This window comes from Neoarius graeffei, chromosome 28 (genome assembly GCF_027579695.1).
Source record: "Neoarius graeffei isolate fNeoGra1 chromosome 28, fNeoGra1.pri, whole genome shotgun sequence".
NCBI classification, from domain to species: Eukaryota; Metazoa; Chordata; class Actinopteri; order Siluriformes; family Ariidae; genus Neoarius; species Neoarius graeffei.
The window spans coordinates 49,896,040-49,919,420 of NC_083596.1; the positions used below are offsets into that span (position 1 = coordinate 49,896,040).

Here is a 23,381-nt window from a genome sequence, read left to right on the forward strand (position 1 = left end):
ATGGTGGTAGAAAAGACTGTGGTGAAGATATGCACCTGTATGTAGATTCCAACTCAAAAGCACATCTTACTGTTTGGATTGTGTGCTGAAAGTAACCTTGGAGAGAACTGAACACACACACACACAGAGTGAAAGGCCATGCAGCTGTCTGAGGCCCTGGAGGAAGATGTATATTTCATGGTGCCTGGGCTCTCACTGACCTGAGGATTATAAAAACCAGAGAGAGTCAGAGCGAGGAGACAAAAAATAGAGACAGACAGATAGAAAGACAGTGAGACTTTTTTTCTTCTTCAAAAGTTCATTTTCTTGCTGTAAACAGTGCATAGAATTGTATACACAGAAGAGCCAATCAGATTGCAACCATCAACCTGCAGGATGCTGAAGCTTGTGGCCAGAAAAGTGCACAAAACACAGACAGTCCATGATGCCAGGTCTGAAAGACTTCTGTTTGCCAACATTTCTGTACAAAAGAAGCTTGAAGTGCCAAGTCCTCCACATTTATCAGGAATTTTTAATGATAACGGATTGGTTGATGGTATGAAGATAGACAGCATGGTGTTCTCTAGTTTCTTGTGGCCAGAAGGTGGTGAGTTTAAATCCCATCAATAGTTGAGTCCTTGAGCAAAACCTTCACTCCTTATGTGAACCGACTCATACTTCACCTGCGAGTTATTTCTGATAAAAGCCTGTAATCTGTGAAACTGATTCGAGAACTTCATTAATCTTCCAACAAGCCATGTCACAGACACACAAAAACATTGAACAAGTTCAAAAATAATTTGTTTTAATCAAGTCTGAGAACAACAAACCATGTCGCATGGTTCGGCAGAATTGCCCCGATCAGAGCCACTGCAATAGCTCGAGTTTATCCAAGGAAATGAGTACGAGACGCTTTGGCCCCTACAGTAATTCCAATACTGTTCAACACACCCTTGCCCACGTGAAGAGGCATTTCTTTAATTTACCACCAAGTCAAGTCAGAGTTGTTTGTTGACCCCAGGGAGGCTGGAGGGATCTCGAGTCAACATCAGGATCAGAATTTACCCAGAATGCAAATCCAGAAAATGGTGGATGAAGCTGTTTGTAATACAAAACACTGAATCATAAACATCTGAATTGCTGTATAGCTACCGTATAGCTAGCATAAATATGCTAATCAGCCACGCTCAAACCTGTACATCACATATTTACTTTCAATTACAAATCATGAAGCAAATATGAAACATTGATTCAAATATATTGTTCTTTCTGCAAACGGGTTATGATTTAAAAAAAAAAAAAGAAAGAAATTGTGTTTTAAGTGACCACATCTGTAGAGTAGTTAACATAAAGGTGTGTTAAAGTAGTACTGGAATGGCAGTGCAGAGTGCCGGAGATCCTAACTGGGGTTTCACCATCTTCCAAAAAGAAAAAAAAAAAAAAAAGTTGAGGCTTGAGGAAAGAGAGGATGGAAACATTTTGCAAATATACAGCTACTGACCTCACTAAAAAAAACCATGTACACTGTGCCTGGATCAACGGCATGATTTCATCAGCAGAGGATGAACAGTACTGATCTGACCAGTCCATTAGCGAGCCGCTGCTAGAGGCAGAATCACAGGTCTGAGAGTTCACAGGCAAATTTGTGTGTGTGTGTGTGTGTGTGTGTGTGTGTGTGTGTGTGTGTGTGTGTAAAATTTTGTGCAGAGGTGTTTTCCCAGGCTTCACAATTACAGTGTGTGTATTTAGTCTTTTAGTCGTCATGAATATTGAACAGCTTGGCCACTTCATTCAGATCCGCATGCTCTTCTCCATCTTTAATGATCTAGAAACAAACATGTCAGACGTTAACAAAGAGCAGAACAAAAAAAAAAAAAAGAGTTTGAGTGTGTAAACAGATGATAAAGGAGTTGTTTGGAGTGAACAAAAAGTATGAAGCGAGACAGACAGAGAGAGAGAGAGAAAGGACGAGCAGGTGTGGGAGTGAGCCAGTGAGTGAATCAGTGAGTCTATGAAGAAGTGAGTGAGTCAATCATTAAGTGAGCAAGCGAGTCTACCTTCCTGGCGATGGGCATCCTGTTAAAGACGTTCCACAGCACAATGCCGACCACCACTTTGTCCCTCAGATAAAAGATCACTCCTTTCCCATAATTCTCCTGCTGTGTGGGCAGGACAGGAGCTGCTGTCACTATGGAAAGAGCGCTGGCAACCGCCTCCGTCTCACTCTCTGACCTGATTCCTGTACCTGAACACACACACACACACAAAACTTATCCACTGGAACAAAGTACTATAAACCAAAATGGCTAAAACTGTGTGTGTTAGATGAATTAGCATGCTTGACTGTACGAGTGTGTGTACCTGACTGCTCAGTTGCTGCTTTGGGTGTGTCCTTGCCAGTAGCTTTTGCAAACACTCCTACAGTTGGGAGACTGCTGTCTACAATACCGATGGCTTCATATCCTACATCAGGGCCCAGGTCACTCCTAACACACACACACACACACACACACACACACACAGCGCTGTTTATTATCAAAAAATAAAACAGTGAATGAGGACAGATGTGTGTGCATGTATGTGTGTGTGCATGTACCAGAACATGGACTGGTGCCAGTAAGGCTTTCTGGCTCCGGTCATGTTTTCTCCGGCGAGTCTACCGCTCACCACTGCGTGATCATGATGCTCCACCCTCCTCCGACCCAGCTTGAGGTCATAGAAACATGCAGCATCACCTGCCTGTACACACACAAAGACTGTAAAGTGTTCATAATAATACAGTGTGTGTTACTGATTCCTGGAGCATTATGAAGTTGAAGAATAGAAAATGCTGCACTAGAGGGCAGATGTAGACAGCTGTGAGAGGAAGAAGTCGGTTACACACACCACCCAGATGTTGGAGCGCGCCTGCAGCTCAGCGTTCACCCGATAGCCTCCGAAGTCCGAGTCGATCTCTAGGCCGGCCGATTTCGCCAGATCAATGCTGGGCTCCAACCCCACGGCTGCCACGATGTGATCTGTCTTCACCTACAGCACCCGTGCACACAGAAATTCAGCAGTGCATCGAGTAACTCAACACCCTGCTATAAACCACTCACAGCTCACTCACCAGTCGCCCGTCTTTCAGTTTTATCTCCACTTTTTCGTCCTTGTAGGACACGTTCTTAACAACAGCCTCCGTCAGGACCTGGACACCCTCTGTCAGAGGTCAAAGTTCAGGAGAGTCACAATTGTACCACTTCATCGCAAAAGTCATACGATAGTCAACTTAACAAGAAAGATATGTTTATCTTATATAGTTATATCGTGTGTACACACACACACACACACACACACACACACGAGTTCAAACCTCAGAGTTCTCCACACATTCCTGAACGTTGATTGTTATTAGATCATTTTAAATTATCTGAGTCAGTTGAACTGCTGATCATTGGGCGTGCTACCATTTCAGCACTCGGTCCATGCTTACTTGTAACATGTTGGAGTTTGCTGGTTCCTGAAAATGAGGAACTACTGAGACGAAGCCTGTTGCAATGAACACCTCAGATTGAATGCTATAGGTAAACGCTACAGAACTAAATCTAACCAGCCGTTTAAAAAAAGTCAGTCACTAAGTGCTTACTAACACGAGTTTTATAGGAAACGTGGCCTGGTGAGGTCAAGCAGTGAGATGTATGCTTTTTTTTTTTTGGCAGTTCATGGTTCCTGTACTTGCATGGTGGAACAGGAACTCATCCAGGAACCGTTCAGTTATTGTTCCGGGAAAAAAAAAAAAAAAGTTCACAACTTTTTTTTTTTTTTAAAAGTGATCTGGATCATAAACTTAATTCATCCAGTAAAGGAAAGTTGATATGTTCCAGAGCAGAGCCTAGAAAATGTTAGAGACTTTTATTACTCTTCCATTCTTGCTCACCTCTTTTCACTTTGTCTGTGGTCCAGTTGCTCAGGTACTTGGGCAGAACTTTTCCCATGTTCCCTTTCTCCGGGAACAGCTGGATCACCTCCAGGCCTAGATCATGAGCTACAAAAAGAGAGAGAGAGGGAGGAGGGGGATGGTGTCAGGAGGTGGAATTGAAAAAGCACACACCATACCATCACAAGATCTCAGAGTGAGTTCGAGCCGGTTCTAATTGTGCTCAGCACGAAAGGATTTGGGGAATCGGTGTCAGATTGTGCGAACCTCACAGCAACATGATGTGAATTAGACATACGAAAAAATAAATCCGACTAAATTTAACTGCTGGATTAATGATCCTATGGAAATTCGGTACTATTTAAATTTTTTTTTTTTTAATTTTTAATTTTATAAATTAATTATTTATACTATTTTGAATTCTCTCTATTTGGTTATTATTGGACATTTGTCGATATTGTTTCATATTTATCTATTTACTGTTGATCTACTGTTCTAAATGCATACATTTTTGATGTGTTTAATTATTAGATATTTATCTATAATGTTAATTTATATTTGTCTGGTTATTTTATTATTTATGCTCTTCATGTATCCAGTATTTGTCCACTGTATGATATTTTTCTGTTTATTAGCTGATATTTATGCATCTGTTATTAACTGGATGCTACAGCAGTGGCTCTGTTCAGGCAAAATATTATTTTTGTTTTATATATAAAGATATGGCTTTAATAAATAAATAAATAAGCCAGCCAGCTTAGACGCTTCCTGGGATGTGAGCAAAACAGTCTGACTCCCCCCCGGGTCAATGCTGCGAGTGCACTGACCCGTTTCCCCGCCGTGTGACTGATGGCTCTGTGACGCTGTGTGGACTCACATCTCCTGCCCAAGGCGCATGCCAGCTCGCTGCCCAGGAATCCTCCCCCGATGATGGTGATGGACTTCAGCTCTCTGGAAACTTTCTCCAGCGCTTTGAAATCCTCAACCTGTGCAGAAGAGAGAGAAGGAAAAATGAAGAGCAGAGTTACTGTGATGGGGCGTTATACAACGGCGCGATGGGAAGCCATTGTGGTGGTGGTGATAATAACCAGAGTACGAAAATAATAAAAGGAGAACGTGATGTAAATATCAGTTTTCGTCACGTCAATCACTCTAACGGTTCATAATTATTCAAGAGAAACTTTGTGTTGGTGTGATACACACCTTCCTGAAAAGCGTCGTCCTGTTCTTCACCTCCTCGCTGGCTCGCTCAATTACCTGCAGGTTCCTGGGAATTCCACCTGTCTCACACACACACACACACGTACGTTAACATCCACAACAAAGTGTGTCCCTCCGTACATGTGTGCGCATGCATTTCTTTTTACCTGTAGCAATCAGACACTTGTCATAGGAGATCTCAGCACCGTCACTCAGTTTAACTTTATCCTCCCTGACGTCCATCTGCACCACCTGGAGAACACACACACACAGCGCTTCAAACACACACACGCTTTTGGAGAGCTCTTTAGATAAAAGTGTGTGAAATGGTAGATCTCTCACCCTCTTGCCTGTCAGTACAGCCACGCCCCCATTTTCCACCATTTGCAGCTCACTGGGGCTCACGTAGAAAGAAGGAGGTTGGAAATAAATGCTGCAAATCACGCACGCACGCACGCACACACACACACACACACACACACACACACACACACACAGAGGTTAATACAAAAGTATGAGACTCTATTTGAAGAATTTGAACTGCATCGCATCACAATTAATAAAATAATACATTCAAGATACTTAAAATCTCAGATCTTCTGGTTAATCATGCACACACACACCTCCTCTCTTTGCCGTTCCACTGTTTGAAGCGGAGTGTTTCTGTGACAGCGGGGTCATCAGAGAACCACAGCTCTTTGGACAGAGGAGGCCTCATGTACGGCAGGTCGGCTTCTTCAGTCACGATCAAAACCTGCACGTAAAACAGGACACGGTGTGTGAAAGTGTTGGAGCAACTCATTTCTGCGAGCACTGAGCACCAAGATGCGCTTTTCCCTTTCCTTTGCTCACAAATGAAGACGCTGGGGGTGGGGATTAGACATCTTTTCTGTTGATTGGTCACTCCTAACTGTTTCTTCTGGACACAGACCATGTTCTCATTCAAAACAAAATTCTCAAAATGGCAGAGACGAAACTGGTTAAAGTATCCGTCGCTCAAACACGAAATTAGCTTACAGTGATCGTAATCTTATTCAAAGGTAAATAAAACTCAACTATTCAAGAAAACTTATTAACAGGTGTAGTGAAATGTCAAACGGCTTGGGATGGTTCGTTATGTTCCGTTGGTGTAACATACCACCATTTTAAATTCATTTCAATGGAAAACCATCACAAAACATTTTAATTCTGTGTCGAGGAGTTCTCCACAGGGGGGCATTTACATTCGTCAGCTAACTTTTCTGAGTAAAATTGAAGAAATACGGGGTGAAACCACAAAATGAGTCCAGCATCACCAAAGTTCACTCTGAGAGATTACAGCGATTTGAAACAAAAGTGCGAATTGTGCCGTAAATCCATTCCTTAGTCTATAAACGTATCCATCACCAAAATATTATACTGTAAAACAACTTATAAATATATATGACTGTAATAAAATAAATGTTTACTATACATTAATTTCAATTTACACAAAGTTTACAGATGATTTTCTTCAAATTTGATGTTTTGTACGGTAAATATGCGGATACCTGCGACATTTTCGATCATTTCTCTCGATTGCCTGCACCAAATTTAACAAATCACCCCTTAATTTAAAGAGAATTAATCATAGATTTAGAATATCCAATACAACATTTTCATTTTTTTGACCAGCTGGAATCATTTTGCAGTGAAACACAATGGTGTCTGTGTTTATTCATATTATCCACAAAAAAAAAGCCAAAAAAAAAAAAACAAAAACATACAACATTATCTTACATACGTTAGCTACGGACTTCATTCAGCTGTCGGAGCATCGCCTATTAAAATAAATATATTAAAAGAAATACTTATTTCATCTCCACCATGTTGGGAATTTTTCTTTGAAGAATTGAGTACAAGGTTTGCTTTTCCACAAGAAAGGGAGTTGGGTGATCCTGAACACCCCCACCCTCAAAATTATTTGCTCTCTAGCTAGTTGTTAATAATGATATAAATTTGTTTACAAGTTAGTTAACGAGCTGTAAGTTATGTCTCTAGATCATATTGAGCTCCTGACATGTCTAAAGGCTGGATATACGAGCAAAACAAGAGCAGAACCAGAACAGAACTTTGTTGAATGCCAGATTTCCATTCTATTAATACCAAAACTTCAATTATATACAACCCCGATTCCAAAAAAGTTGGGACAAAGAACAAATTGTAAATAAAAACGGAATGCAATAATTTACAAATCTCAAAAACTGATATTGTATTCACAATAGAACACAGACAACATATCAAATGTCGAAAGTGAGACATTTTGAAATTTCATGCCAAATATTGGCTCATTTGAAATTTCATGACAGCAACACATCTCAAAAAAGTTGGGACAGGGGCAATAAGAGGCTGGAAAAGTTAAAGGTACAAAAAAGGAACAGCTGGAGGACCAAATTGCAACTCATTAGGTCAATTGGCAATAGGTCATTAACATGACTGGGTATAAAAAGAGCATCTTGGAGTGGCAGCGGCTCTCAGAAGTAAAGATGTGAAGAGGATCACCAATCCCCCTAATTCTGCGCCGACAAATAGTGGAGCAATATCAGAAAGGAGTTCGACAGTGTAAAATTGCAAAGAGTTTGAACATATCATCTACAGTGCATAATATCATCAAAAGATTCAGAGAATTTGGAAGAATCTCTGTGCGTAAGGGTCAAGGCCGGAAAACCATACTGGGTGCCTGTGATCTTCGGGCCCTTAGACGGCACTGCATCACATACAGGCATGCTTCTGTATTGGAAATCACAAAATGGGCTCAGGAATATTTCCAGAGAACATTATCTATGAACACAATTCACCGTGCCATCCGCCGTTGCCAGCTAAAACGCTATAGTTCAAAGAAGAAGCCGTATCTAAACACGATCCAGAAGCGCAGTCGTCTTCTCTGGGCCAAGGCTCATTTAAAATGGACTGTGGCAAAGTGGAAAACTGTTCTGTGGTCAGACGAATCAAAATTTGAAGTTCTTTATGGAAATCAGGGACGCCGTGTCATTCGGACTAAAGAGGAGAAGGACGACCCAAGTTGTTATCAGCGCTCAGTTCAGAAGCCTGCATCTCTGATGGTACGGGGTTGCATTAGTGCGTGTGGCATGGGCAGCTTACACATCTGGAAAGACACCATCAATGCTGAAAGGTATATCCAGGTTCTAGAGCAACATATGTTCCCATCCAGACGACGTCTCTTTCAGGGAAGACCTTGCATTTTCCAACATGACAATGCCAAACCACATACTGCATCAATTACAGCATCATGGCTGCGTAGAAGAAGGGTCCGGGTACTGAACTGGCCAGCCTGCAGTCCAGATCTTTCACCCATAGAAAACATTTGGCGCATCATAAAACGGAAGATACGACAAAAAAGACCTAAGACAGTTGAGCAACTAGAATCCTACATTAGACAAGAATGGGTTAACATTCCTATCCCTAAACTTGAGCAACTTGTCTCCTCAGTCCCCAGACGTTTACAGACTGTTGTAAAGAGAAAAGGGGATGTCTCACAGTGGTAAACATGGCCTTGTCCCAACTTTTTTGAGATGTGCTGTTGTCATGAAATTTAAAATCACCTAATTTTTCTCTTTAAATGATACATTTTCTCAGTTTAAACATTTGATATGTCATCTATGTTCTATTCTGAATCAAATATGGAATTTTGAAACTTCCACATCATTGCATTCCGTTTTTATTTACAATTTGTACTTTGTCCCAACTTTTTTGGAATCGGGGTTGTATTAAAGTAAAAATATTTGTAAGTCATAGAGATGGTGTTACTCACCCGAGCACCAGGGTCACGGGCACGAATGGACCTCGCTGCTGCAAACGACGCCGTTCCTCCACCAATCAGGAGGTAAGGGACGTGTGCAGGGACCTCAGGGAGGGCGGCTTCAGGTTCTAAAACGAAGACAAACAAGTTCACTAGCCAGAAACAGTGATATCACTGTCCATCAAGAACAGCATCTCTTCAACATGAGGCTATATGGGGGGATTTGAGGAGAACAGGAAAGGTTAGTCTCATGTGTGAGTTTTTAGCGTTAACAGTTAGCATTACAATTATCACACATTTTAACCTAGCGTACCAGATGTAACCTCGAAGAATTAGCCTTAGCACTACAACAGTCACACATCTGCAAAAAAATAAATAAATAAACAAACAAAAAACAGTGAACATGAAGGATGGGTTTGGGTAAACATCATCAGACAACAAACGCCCACTATGAAAACAACCCCTAAAATTGGTATTCCAAAAAAAAAAAGTGGTAACGTGTTAAAAAAAAAAAAGTTTGGTTCCCATCCAGTTAAAACTGGACTCTTACCACTTTGGGTTACTGGTGGAGTCTCGGGTACTTTCTGACTTTCTGCCACCACTTCAGGCACAGGCTCTGTTGGTTTTTACCCAACGTAAAAGCAGAGGAAAAATTAACTACAGTTCCACAAGTGAAAAAAAGCCAACAAACGATCAATGTCCTTCATTTGCGTTAACATAAATACATCGCCGGGTCTCCATACAGAAGTATCAGGCTTACCACTATCAACAGCAGGAGCTGAAGGTTCTTCGGCAGATTTTTCTTCAGTAACACGGGCTTCGGCTCCAGAAGCTTCAAGAGTTGCTTCTTCCCCGGTTGGTTCCATTATGGACGATTCAGAAACAATGGCTTCTGGGACAGCTTCTGTTACAAAAGGTTCTGAAGTAGGATCTTCTGGAACAGATTCAATTGGTTCTGTTATAGTTGGCTCAACCACAAGGGCTCCTGGGTCAGCCTCAGTTGCCATTGGTTCTTCGGAAGGTTCATCCTCAGCCATGGTTTCTAATACCACAAAGGAGCACATACACAAGAATAACCAACTGGTTTGGAAAGCAGATTCCTTCTGGTTTGAGAGATGCCTCAGGATTCAGATTGTTGCCTTGATGAGCATTTCTTTTTCCTTTATGGCATGTTGTACTCTAACGTATCTCTGCGAGCCAAGGTATCAAAGACAATCAAGACAAAAAAAAAAAGAAAAGAATGTGGCAATTGACGCATCTTCTCTTCTTCTTACCACTTCCAGAAGGTGCAGGTTCTTCTGGAGCTTTCAAGTGTGCTGGTTCTATCATCTAGTAGCATCACCAAAAAGTCCAGCAAGAGGAATGTAAACAAACTCACAATAAACTCCTTCCAGAGGATTGGAAACTTTCATTTCAGTATCCGTGGAGGAAACGATATAAATGGCCTGAAGACCAATCCAATGGCTTACTGTGCTTAAAACAAGCCAAAAAGCTTGTGGGAAAAGAGCAAACAAATTAAACCAATCAAGTCCCAAGAAACCAAATACACAAACTTGAGACAACATTGGGGTTAGTTTGAGATGGAGGAAAGACAGGTTTGTTATTAACAACAAACTTTCAGAAGGAAAGGGTTTGATGGTGTGACATGAGTGAAAATATCACAGAACATCACCTCAGACCAATCTCTGCCATGTTTCATGTTGACCAATCATGTTTCTGTAATCATGTAGCTCAACCATCGAATGCACTGTGCATCGAAAAGTTGGCAGTTGGATGAGGGACGTCAGTGGAGATGGACAGGACAAATGCTCATAATTAAAACGTTCCAGAAATGGTGAGTGACATCGTGCGAAGATTTAGCATGCAGCTACAAACAGCAGGAAAACAGAAAAGTGCTCACTACATGCAACATGGACTGTTCCCTTAATGCGTGGTGCAACGTGAACAGAGAAAAGGTTCTACCAGCGTTAAATTCGGAACAGAGTGCTTCATGAGGTCCAAGAAGGTACGCAAGTTCAGGGACAGGCTAATTCTCAAACCTCTAGCGAGTCAAGAAATGCTAAGCGTCTCTGAGACGCAGCCACTGTGTATTGTGCGTCTACAGAACCTGATGGAGCGTCTTCTGCAGTGTCAGTAGGCGACGCTAGCTCTGGACCACCGGTAACAGGATACTTGACGTATCTCCAGCACCCTGATCACTTCATTCTTAACGATGAAACATTACACTCATCATCAACACAATCAATTACAGGAGAAATGGGACAAACTTTGTCGAACCCCCCAGGAAACAATTCCTACCTTTAGGACTTCCAGAAGGAAAGTTTACACACCCCTTTCAAGGGTTAGAGGTTTCACAGTCTCGCTCAAAGCTAATCAACGTCCAGAACAAAAAAGTTTACAAACCCCTTTCAAGGGTCTTGATCAAAGCCAATCAAATTCCAGAACAAAAGTTTAAACACCCCTTTCAAGGGTTAGGGGTTTCAGGGTCTCAGTCAAAACTAATCAACTTCCAGAACAGAAGTTTACAGACCCCTTTCACAGGTTGTGTAAGTGTTTGTATTTCTTTTACAGGATGGCTGTTAGATTGTGTCTAAATACGTTTTTGAGCTCAACTAATTGGATAGTATTGTTCAGGTTGCAGGGAGTGACGGTGTCACGGTTTCATCTATTTGTGTTTTCATTACTACATGGCTAGGTGTAATGAAATAACCTCCTGCCTGCATTCTTCCCATTCTGACATCCCACAACAATCTGACCATTTTATTCGAACTGTATTTGAAACAAAATCCATCCTCACAAAACCCACTACAGCATATTAGCATGCTAGACAGATGCCAACCTGCTAATGCCCAAGAAGCAGATAAAATGTAATGTTTACACACAGCAGTCAGTGAAAAAGCAGAGATAGGACAAAATGTTTCTAATAATCTGCCCTTCCCATCAGTAATTTACTGCTTAAGGCATGAAGTGTACTCCCACGGTGAGATCTGCAAAACAACAGGACTGGTCTGTAGTTACGACACGCTGGACGAATGTATTAAATAAATATCAATCTATTTGGAACCCCAGGATGTCAGATTTGTTATTAGGTGATCATACTGAAACATACCTCATATCTAGAGTTGTAAAACCATATACTTTTTTTTAATAACAAGGAGGTTATATTGATCTGAGTTTCTTCAATAATACAAAACATTACAAGTTTGAGTAGTTTGGAAATCCTAACTTACTGAGCTCAAGAAATGTTACAGAGAAAGTCATAAGGGCAATGGGTTTGTTTTGTGTGTGTGTGTGTGTGTGTGTGTGTGTGTGTGTGTGTGTGTGTGGTGTATGCGTTCAGGCATGAAAGAATATTCACATAGTGGGGATATAAATAACTCACCTTTTTTTGGTTCTGTCACCGCTTCTGCTGCAGGAAAAAGAAGAAAAATAATATACAGTGGAATTAACTTGCAGCCGTTGAATTATGAGAGTGTATGTGTGTGCGCGCGCGTCATTTTTATTGTTTTATTCCCCCCCCAATGTAAAAGCCTGTTTTAGCATATTAAAGCTTTGTGAAATATTATTGTTTATATATCTGTATAATGTCTCATTCTGATTGGCTGCTGATAAATTTAATGTGTAAAACAAAAAACGTAAAATAAAATCAGAAATTTTTTGAGAATCCATCACAGATCAAATAAACTCTGGAGCTGCACACCTACTATAAATGCACTCGTAAATCTGCAGGTTATAATTCGGCTAACTCAGAAACATTATGTTTTCACTAATGGACCAGTAAACGCACACAAAACACACACGCACATGCTCCAGACACTACACACAAGACAAGCATTTCTTCCGTGACCTACCCATGCCCTCTGGTTCGGTCGTTACGGCAGGGGCGGGACGTCCTGACGTTTTCTTCGACCTGTCCTTGATTTCTGTGATTCGCTCGTCGTATCTCATGCTGTCTCCCATGATGGTGCGGTAAGCCTTTGACAATAAAATCACAATGCAAATATGCATTTAGAACCTTATTAATAAATAAATAAATAAATAAATAAATAAATAGCCTGGCAAACGCCAAAGTGAGAAATGGCAGATTTCATGAAAAGTGCCAGGCTCTATGAATATGCATTAATACGCAAATTAGACCCATGATCTCTGGCTAATTAGCTCGACAGCGATTAAACTCGCTCACATTTGTCTAACAGCAGCCAAGTCGATAAAGTTACCATGACAACCATGAGCTAATATGCCCGAGTAACACTGTTAAAGTCCATCTGCTAATCTCAGACGTGGTGGGTCCAAAGACATGATGCTTATTTAGTGGTATTGCACTAACTGCATTTAGACATAGCCCCGCCCCCAAATCAGTCTGATCAGTTTAACTCCACTGTTGAGAAATTTTACATTGAAAATAAACAGCCAGCCTGATGTTCAAACACCACATTTCTGGGCGAAAGAATAAAACGACTGGGCGTGACACTCACATAGACTCCACCTCCCAGACATGCCGCTCCCACCAGCACAAAGTACACGGCGTTGTCCCCGCCTCCTCCCAGTGGACCGGATGACATGTGGGTCTGTGGTGCGAATGCCGGCCTCCTGTCATGCCTCAGCACTGCAGAAACAAACACCACGACAATTTAAAGCTGGAGGACTCTCACACTGCAGCTCCACAAGCCAGTCAACTCTTCTCAAAGTGAGTCATTTCATTTGACTCGACTTTTTTGGCTCCCAAAATCATTTGATTCATTGCCATTTTGTACCAAGCTTGTGATATTTTCACCAGTAAGAAGTTTTTCTGAGTTTGTGCGTGTGCATGCGTGTTCGCACGAGACGGACATCAGGTAACAAGGACAGGCTGCTTCCCAGCAATGACACGGACCTTGATAAGACCACAATAATGAGTTCATATGTGCAGGACAAAGTGGAGAACATTATTTTAAAACCTTAAAGCCTTTAAAACCTCATCATCTTTAAAAAGTCTACAGAACCCAAATATTTTAACACATCTTTAGAACCTCAATGCATATACGACATTCTAGAACATTAGTGCAATTAGAACCTAACTGTCTTTAAAATATTTTAGAACCTGAATGTCTTTAGTGAGACCTTAGTCCTGCTCGAGAGCCTTAGTGTCTTTATACCATTTTAGAAACTTTGTGTCTTTAGCGAGACCCTAATATTGCTCTAGTACTTTTGTGTCTACTGAGATCCATTAAACCTTAATGTCTTTAAAACCAGTTTAGAACCTTTCTCTAGAGAAACCCAATTACTACTCTCGAACCTGTCTTAACATTTAGAACATTAGTGTCTCAAGAGAAACCCAAGCAGTACTCAAGAGCCTTAGTGTCTCCAGAGAAACTCTAGTATGACTCTAGAACCTCACTGTTTCCAGAACATTAGTGTCTCTAGAGAAACCCAAGTAAGACTCTCAAACCTTACTGTCTACAGAACATTTAGAACATTAGTGCCTCTAGAGAAACCCCAAGTACTATTCTAGAGCCTAAGTGTCTCCAGAGAAACCCTAGTACTACTCTAGAACCTTACTGTCTACAGAACATTAGTGCCTCTAGAGAAACCCCAAGTACTATTCTAGAGCGTTAGTGTCTCCAGAGAAACCCTAGTACTACTCTAGAACCTTACTGTCTCCAGAACATTAGTGTCTTGAGAGAAACCCAAGTACTGCTCTAGAACCTTACTGTCTTAAGATCAGTGGCATCTCTAGAGAAACCTTAGTACTTACTACTCTACAACCTTACGGTCTCCAGAACATCAGAGAAACCCAAGTATGACTCTCGAACCTTACTGTCTACAGAATTTTAGTGTCTTCAGAGAAACCCTAGTATGACTCTAGAACCTTTCTGTTTCCAGAATATTAGTGTCGCGAGAGAAACCCAAGTACTGCTCTAGAACCTTACTGTCTTAAGATCAGTGGCGTCTCTAGAGAAACCTTAGTACTACTCTACAACCTTACTGTCTCCAGAACATCAGAGAAACCCAAGTACAACTCTCGAACCTTACTGTCTACAGAACTTTAGTGTCTCCAGATAAACCCTAGTACTACTCTAGAACCTTCCTGTTTCCAGAATATTAGTGTCACGAGAAAAACCCAAGTACTGCTCTAGAACCTTAGTGTCTTAAGATCAGTGGTGTCTCTACAGAAGCCCAAGTACTACTCTCGAACCTTACTGTCTCCAGAACATTAGCATCTGTAAAGAAACCCAAGTACTGCTCTAGAACCGTACTGCCTCCAGAACATTAGTGTCTCTAGTAAAACCCTAGCACTGCTCTAGAGCCTTAGTGTCTCCAGAGAAACCCAAGTACAACTCTCGAACCGGACTGTCTACAGAACTTTAGTGTCTCCAGAGAAACCCTAATATGACTCTAGAACCTTCCTGTTCCCTGAACATTAGTGTCGTGAGAGAAACCCAAGTACTGCTCTAGAACCTTAGTGTCTTAAGATCAGTGGTGTCTCTACAGAAGCCCAAGTACTACTCTCAAACCTTACTGTCTCCAGAACATTAGCATCTGTAGAGAAACCTGCTCTAGAACATTAGTGTCTCTAGTAAAACCCGAGCACTGCTCTAGAGCCTTAGTGTCTTCAGAGAAACCCTAATATGACTCTAGAACCTTCCTGTTTCCAGAACATTAGTGTCTTGAGAGAAACCCAAGTACTGCTCTAGAACCTTACTGTCTCTGGGATGCCTTAAACCTGAATGTCCTTAGCTGTTCTTTCGAACCTGTTTCAATGCTTAGTGCCTGCACAACACTTTTGTGGGTTCTAGAACCTTTAGTCCACTCGCTGTCCCTGAGCTTCTTATCAGCACAAACTTGTTTGAGGTCGTTAATGAACTGACCGCGGCTGTAGCCCGCAGTTAGCCCGTTCTACAGGAGATGAGGTGCTCCTGGGTTCTGCTGTTAGCAGTTTAGCCGCAGATGCTAATGAATGAAGTGCGGCTCTGAAGTTAAACTGACAGCTCAGTTAGCTGGCTAACACACATCCACCGACACTCACGCGCTCTCTTCCCGGTTTGCCGACACAGCGTTGAGGAGGCTCGCGCCACCGGGGCCAGTTTATTCCACACCGCTCTGCACCGGAACATCGCAGCTCGAGTTTATTTACAGCGCACTAACTACAGATCACAAACTCCTCGCGCGCCGCCACCAGGTCCTCACAAGGCCGGTGTGACGTGTTAACGTGAGGGATCACCGTCACCATCCTGCACCCATAGGACCCCGTTTTGTCGTCGCCTTTAAGTTTGCCTGATTAAAAATCAAAACCGTTAACGAGCAAATAACCACGGATTACATTGCTAATGTAGACGTAGCTACACTTATATTGATTTTTTTTCCACCAATACTTCATACTAGCTCTATATACTTTTTCTCTCTTGCAATAAATTGATTGAATGTGCAAGCGAATGGACGATTTTCCCGAATGTGGTTAAAAATGTTTGCTCCTGGACACTAACTCTTAAAGTACATTAATTTTACACGACAGATGTTTAAATCAAAATAAATTAAATGAATATCCGATAACTTTTTTTTAACCAGGCATGTATACGCCATCCTAAATTATCAGTCTTTCCTCCCGGAGAGTTTGACAGGCGGCTCAGAGCTGTCCAATGAGAGTCAGCCAGTCTCTGATTCCTCCAATGAGATTGAGACAGGAAGCGAGGGGGTGCAGGATGGTTGAAGGTTTCAGAAGACTCGACAACACCAAAGATGTTCTTTAGGTCATTGGAAATTTGTGTGCAGAAACTTCCGGGTTCTGATCCCAGCCCGCCTTCCGTTGGCTCTCATTTGCTGTTGTTCTTGCGCACCGTTCACCCATTGGCTGATTTCATGTTCGATAATAAAATTCCGTTTGTCATTGGTGGACTGATAGTTTATAGAACTTTTTTTTTTTCCATGTATGCTAAAGGTCAAGTCGATGGATAATCTGGAATTGGTTATTTTTTAAATGGAGGCTGCATGTAGGTTATTTGCATTTATAGTATTAACTGCTGCGAGTAGAGAAAAGGGGAAAAAAGGCATTTTTTAAATGGAAATTTCATAAAATCATTATTTACTATTTAAAAATTCTGATGTATTATTTCAAATTTCTAACATCTTATATCACAATTCTAGTTTACGAACTCAAAATTTTTACTCATTGACTCATCTGTCTGTCTTATGAGTCTGTTTTCTTTATGTCTTGTTTCTCTTTCTTTCATGAACTTTTTTGTTTGTTTGTTTGTTTGTTTGTTGCAGCATATTATGTTTTTAACTCGTTGTAGACCTCTTTGTATTTTACAAAATTATATGAAAATACTCATTAGTATATGGTGTCTGTGTTAACTGTCATTTATAAATAATCACATTCAGAATTAATGGTGGTGATGGGGCGTAATTTTGGGTAGGGACGCTAGGGACGTGTCCCTACCAATATTCAGCTGCTACTGTGTAATCACGATCAATAAAACCGATGTCCTAACCTGAGCAATGATTATATGGCACACAAAGGGTTAAATGTATGACACTGCTAATAATCCCCCCTCTAACGTAGATATACATTCTCTGATTAGCTACCTGTTTCTCGCTAACTTACATGGTTGGCTATCCCAGCTGTCACTCCATCTGCTGTAAAAGCAGCACACTTCCCACAGCAGCCGTGACCTGGCCCGCCGACAGGGGGGGGACAAACGGGTATGTTGTCCCGGGCCCAGGAATGGGGAGGGCCCAGAACTGGGGTCTCATGAAGTTGCGATTATTTTTATTTCATTTCAAAATGTGTTGATTTGGGGGAGAAATGTGCTATGCAGGGCTGTGAAATTTCTGCGGATTCGTGGAATTCCGCGGATTCTGTCGCGAAAAATATAATCTTCACAAAATGTCTATTTTTGCATTAAAAATCATGGGGGGGGGGGGGGGTGTCTAGTCGGTTTTAATCGCCTTGCACGAGACCGGCGGCTCAATACAGCCGGACTCGCGGAGTTTTATGCCAGCTGAGCGTGGAACACGTCTTGACTGCGACTCAGCAGTGTTGCCAGATTGGGCGGTTTCCCGCCCAGTTGGGCGGTTTCAAGTGCATTTTGGTGGGTTTTGAACATATTTTGGGCTGGAAAACATCAGCAGTATCTGGCAACACTGCTCAGGAGTGCATGACAGAGCTAAAAATAGCTATTGCGTGACCTGGCACCGCGTACGTGAATTTTGTACTTACAGGGTGTAAGATCAGACATAGTTAAGATGCCATCAAAAAGGAAAGCTAAAGAGGTGTTTGAGAGAGATGCAAAGAGGGCTAGAAAAGAACACACAGACAGACTGAAGGAAAAGATGAAAAAGAACAAGTTTGCAAAACTGAAAGAGATGGTGTTAAAGAAAAGAAAATGAAAAGACTTTCATTAGATGCTGTTTGACAGACTATGAACATTTTGTAAATAGCTTTAATAGAGGAATGCAAATACTATAGAACTAATAACTAATAGCCTTACTGAAAGATGAATTGAAAGAAATAGCTGGGAGTGATGCAAAGAGGAATAGAAGGAGCCAGAAGTAAAAGAAAAGATGTAAATAATATATTAGATAAGAAACATTAGGTTTTTTAAAACTTTTGCTCTGTAGACAAGAGACGTTGTGACAGATTCTTGGAAAAAGCCAGGACATAATACAAGAATTAAGTGTAATTTGGAAGACAACAGGTATCTCTCACTTAAATATTGAGCATGATTTTTCACAGTCATTTTGAAAGGCCCATCAAAGTTTTCTTTTATTAACATTTCTTTAAATTGTTATTTACACATTTTTTTTACTTTTATTTTAATTAAGAGATAAAATACATAGGCACTTATTAGATATTTTAAGGTATTTTACATGGATCTTTCATTTTAAAAGAGAAAACTGTTGATAGGTATTTTATCTGGCAAAATGAAGACCAAGACTCGTCAAATATTTACTTGTTGAGATCAGTTTTTTACTTGCAGGAAATGCTCAGAATACACCATAACACCTAAAATGGCTTGGTGTCTGGGGCCCTGCGGGCCCCAGACTCCCCCTTTTCCTCGGATTTCTTATTTACAATTTCACAGCCCTGGCTATATTTGCATTCAATAAATGATTTCTAGATCTTTTGCCTTTATTATCTTTTAAAAAGGCGTCAAGAACCCCCTACCACCCCTAATGCAAAAATGGTTTTGTCTGACTCTTTGATTAAGGGGGAAAAAACGACATAGTTCGATCATAGCGCTTCGACAATTGGCGTGCGTGCCATTTGCCAACATGCACAAGTCAGGAGCCCAGAAAAGAGAAAAAGAGAGGAAGAAACCAAGAGACTCAGGGGCTCACTGCATAAATATTTTTAAAAAGATTCGGATGATGCAGCAGGTACTAGCAAAGGCAGTGGGGCAGCTGAGCCAGGTAAGAACAGCCAACTTTTTCCAGCCCCGTAAAGTAACCCCAACCAAGGCACGCACGGCATGCAATTCATGTTACAAACGAGGGGAGAGCAAGTCACACTGAACACCATATCAAACGCACAGGGCATTGAACCATTTCATAACCACAACGGCTTAATAACATTGTGTTTCATATATCTGATTGAAGCTAAAATGAAATGGTTGTTGACCGGTTGAACGTTTTTAAATACCTGTCATTTAACCCTTTGGTGACTGACCCCTTGAAAATGGTTCCTCCAGGAACGATGACGTTTCAGTTGTCAAGACAACGGAAAAACTAAAATACAAAAACAGAAAGATACGTCACAATGCTCTTGTGCACAAAACAAAATGCTCTTGTATTTGTATTTTAGTTTTTCCGTTGTCTTGACAACTGAAATGTCATGGTTCCTGGAGGAACCATTTTCAAGGGGTCAGTCACCAAAGGGTTTTAAGGGTTGGAGTGAGTAGAGACTGGGATAAGAGAGGTGGGTGTGTGTGTGGGTTGGCCCGGGGGGGCCCATTCAGAGCATTTTGTCCCGGGCCCAGCCAAAGCTGTCAGCGGTCCTGGCCGTGACTACCCGCCCATCAACCCGCCGTATCTCACACGTACACACCTGGCCTACCCCACGCACCCCCCACTCTCTGTCAGCCTACAAACTGAGCTGGACTTCGATGTCCATGCATGCTTGCCCTACTCGCATGCTGACTTGAGTATCATGGATGACATTCGTTCATTCTTCTTCAAAGTCAAGAATGTAAGTGCAGGGTTTCCGTCGAGCTTTAAAAACTCAACAAAATCCTTTTGATGTATGGAAACCCTTGTCTGTGAAGATTCTCAATCATCCAGGTCATAGTAAACTGTGGGTGGTAGAAAAGGGCAACTGGACTTGCTTGAAGATTCTTGAAAACGTTTCACCTCTCGTCCAAAAGGCTTCCTCAGTTCTGTCTGACTAATAGGGAGTATCAGATATTTATCCTCTCCTGGCTCAGAATCAGAATCAGAATTCTGATGACCAGCTCATCTAAGGTGTCACTGAGGCATCATGTTGGTGTGGGTCGCTGGAGGCTGGGTGTGAATGGCGAGTCATTAGGGTGATCAAAGGATTGCCCGTTAGGGTGATCAATGGCAATCTGACTCTCTCTGTCCTCCTGTGAAAACAGCTGGGTCCTGGCGTACACCCAGCCGTCTGGGAAGAGTGTCCAAGACCACCTTGTAGATGGTTGACAAATGATGTCTTAGACCCCCACCTCTGTTCAGTGATGGCCGTTCCAGGTTTACAAAAATGGCTTCTTTGACTCCTCGCTCATACCAACGATCCTCTCTGGCTAAAATGCGTACGTCACAATCCCGAAATGAGTGTCCTTCATTGTTAAGATGAATGTAGACAGCCGAGTCCTGGCCTGAGGAGCTGGCTCTCCTGTGTTGGGCCAAGCGCCTGTATAGCGGTTGCCTCGTCTCCCCAATATACGAATTTGTGCAATTCTCACTGCACTGAACTGCATACACCACGTTGTCCTGTCCGTGTCTGGGCACTCCGTCCCCAGGGCGGACCAGTCCCTGCCCCAGGGTGTCACTGGGTCCGAAATGTACCGGAATGTTGTGCTTGTAGAAGATCCTCCCGAGCCTCCCAGACAGACCAGAAACGCAGGGAACGACAATGTTCTTGCGTTTGTTCCTGTTATCATCCTTGTCAGTTATGTTCCTTTTTATGCTCTTTAGGAAAGCCCAGTTGGGATAACCGCAATTCTGAAGTGCTTTCTTGATATGGTTCTGCTCCTTCTCTTTTCCCTCTAATGTTGTAGGAATGTTCTGAGCCCTGTGTTGCAAGGTCCTAATGACCCCCAATTTATGTTCCAGTGGGTGGTGAGAGTCGAAAAGTAGGTACTGGTCTGTGTGTGTGGGTTTCCGGTAGACCTCGATACTAAGGCTTCTGTCTTGTCTAATGTGTACATCACAATCCAAGAAGGCTAGATTATTCCCACTGACATCCTCCCGAGTGAAGTTGATGTTGCTATCCACTGCATTGATGTGTTTCGAGAAAGCTTCCACCTCCTGGATTTTGATTTTAACCCAAGTATCATCCACGTATCTAAACCAATGGCTGGGAGCAACTCCTGCAAAAGTGGTCAAAGCTATATGTTCCACTTCCTCCATGTATAAATTAGCCACAATAGGGGACACTGGTGATCCCATGGCGCATCCATGCTTCTGTCTGTAGAAACTTTCATTAAACTGGAAATAAGTGGTAGTCAGGCAGAGGTCAAGCAGGGTGCAAATCTGATCCGTGGTGAGTTTCGTTCTATCCAGTAAGGAGCTATCCTGAAGGAGTCGTTTTCTTACAGATTCGACTGCTTCTGTGGTGGGAATGCAGGTGAACAGAGAAGTGACATCGTAGGAAACCATGGTTTCATCTGAATCTAGTTTGAGGTCTGCAACTTTAGAAGCAAAATCTTGGGAATTTTTGACATGATATGGTGTATTCCCAACCAGAGGAGCCAAGATTGTGGCTAGGTGTTTAGCAATGTTATATGTGACCGAGTTTATACTGCTGATAATAGGTCTGAGAGGAGCTCCTTCTTTGTGAATCTTGGGGAGTCCGTATATGAGAGGCACGGCTTCCCCAGGGTACAATCTGTAGTAAAGAGCTCGGTTGATGGCTTGGTCCTTTTCTAGTTGTTGCAAGCAGCTAACAACTTTCTTTTTGTAACCACTTGTGGGGTCCCTCCTCAATGTTTCATAAGTGGTTGTAAAAAAGGACCAAGCCATCAACCGAGCTCTTTACTACAGATTGTACCCTGGGGAAGCCGTGCCTCTCATATACGGACTCCCCAAGATTCACAAAGAAGGAGCTCCTCTCAGACCTATTATCAGCAGTATAAACTCGGTCACATATAACATTGCTAAACACCTAGCCACAATCTTGGCTCCTCTGGTTGGGAATACACCATATCATGTCAAAAATTCCCAAGATTTTGCTTCTAAAGTTGCAGACCTCAAACTAGATTCAGATGAAACCATGGTTTCCTACGATGTCACTTCTCTGTTCACCTGCATTCCCACCACAGAAGCAGTCGAATCTGTAAGAAAACGACTCCTTCAGGATAGCTCCTTACTGGATAGAACGAAACTCACCACGGATCAGATTTGCACCCTGCTTGACCTCTGCCTGACTACCACTTATTTCCAGTTTAATGAAAGTTTCTACAGACAGAAGCATGGATGCGCCATGGGATCACCAGTGTCCCCTATTGTGGCTAATTTATACATGGAGGAAGTGGAACATATAGCTTTGACCACTTTTGCAGGAGTTGCTCCCAGCCATTGGTTTAGATACGTGGATGATACTTGGGTTAAAATCAAAATCCAGGAGGTGGAAGCTTTCTCGAAACACATCAATGCAGTGGATAGCAACATCAACTTCACTCGGGAGGATGTCAGTGGGAATAATCTAGCCTTCTTGGATTGTGATGTACACATTAGACAAGACAGAAGCCTTAGTATCGAGGTCTACCGGAAACCCACACACACAGACCAGTACCTACTTTTCGACTCTCACCACCCACTGGAACATAAATTGGGGGTCATTAGGACCTTGCAACACAGGGCTCAGAACATTCCTACAACATTAGAGGGAAAAGAGAAGGAGCAGAACCATATCAAGAAAGCACTTCAGAATTGCGGTTATCCCAACTGGGCTTTCCTAAAGAGCATAAAAAGGAACATAACTGACAAGGATGATAACAGGAACAAACGCAAGAACATTGTCGTTCCCTGCGTTTCTGGTCTGTCTGGGAGGCTCGGGAGGATCTTCTACAAGCACAACATTCCGGTACATTTCGGACCCAGTGACACCCTGGGGCAGGGACTGGTCCGCCCTGGGGACGGAGTGCCCAGACACGGACAGGACAACGTGGTGTATGCAGTTCAGTGCAGTGAGAATTGCACAAATTCGTATATTGGGGAGACGAGGCAACCGCTATACAGGCGCTTGGCCCAACACAGGAGAGCCAGCTCCTCAGGCCAGGACTCGGCTGTCTACATTCATCTTAACAATGAAGGACACTCATTTCGGGATTGTGACGTACGCATTTTAGCCAG

At 42.2% G+C, this 23,381-nt stretch overlaps 1 protein-coding gene across 10 annotated transcripts; it reads right to left on the minus strand.

Moving 5' to 3' along the window:
- Positions 1-767: 767 nt before the first annotated feature.
- On the minus strand, positions 768-16,068 carry aifm1 (apoptosis inducing factor mitochondrion associated 1). Of its 10 annotated transcripts, none has more exons than XM_060913416.1 (19): positions 15,880-16,068; positions 13,349-13,479; positions 12,725-12,848; positions 12,256-12,279; positions 9,634-9,804; positions 9,424-9,489; positions 8,886-9,001; positions 5,719-5,849; positions 5,438-5,528; positions 5,263-5,347; positions 5,099-5,175; positions 4,773-4,881; positions 3,896-4,003; positions 3,089-3,177; positions 2,866-3,006; positions 2,576-2,718; positions 2,341-2,465; positions 2,037-2,224; positions 768-1,804 (listed from the first exon to the last, which is right to left on the minus strand). In XM_060913416.1, the coding sequence occupies exons 1-19, from the start codon at positions 15,965-15,967 to the stop codon at positions 1,733-1,735; spliced, it is 2,079 nt and encodes a 692-aa protein (XP_060769399.1). In that variant the 5' UTR covers positions 15,968-16,068; the 3' UTR covers positions 768-1,732. The 10 variants fall into 10 exon arrangements, with proteins under 10 accessions (XP_060769399.1, XP_060769398.1, XP_060769394.1 ...); XM_060913415.1 differs by having other exon boundaries at positions 9,634-9,807; XM_060913411.1 differs by having other exon boundaries at positions 9,634-9,915.
- Positions 16,069-23,381: the final 7,313 nt, after the last annotated feature.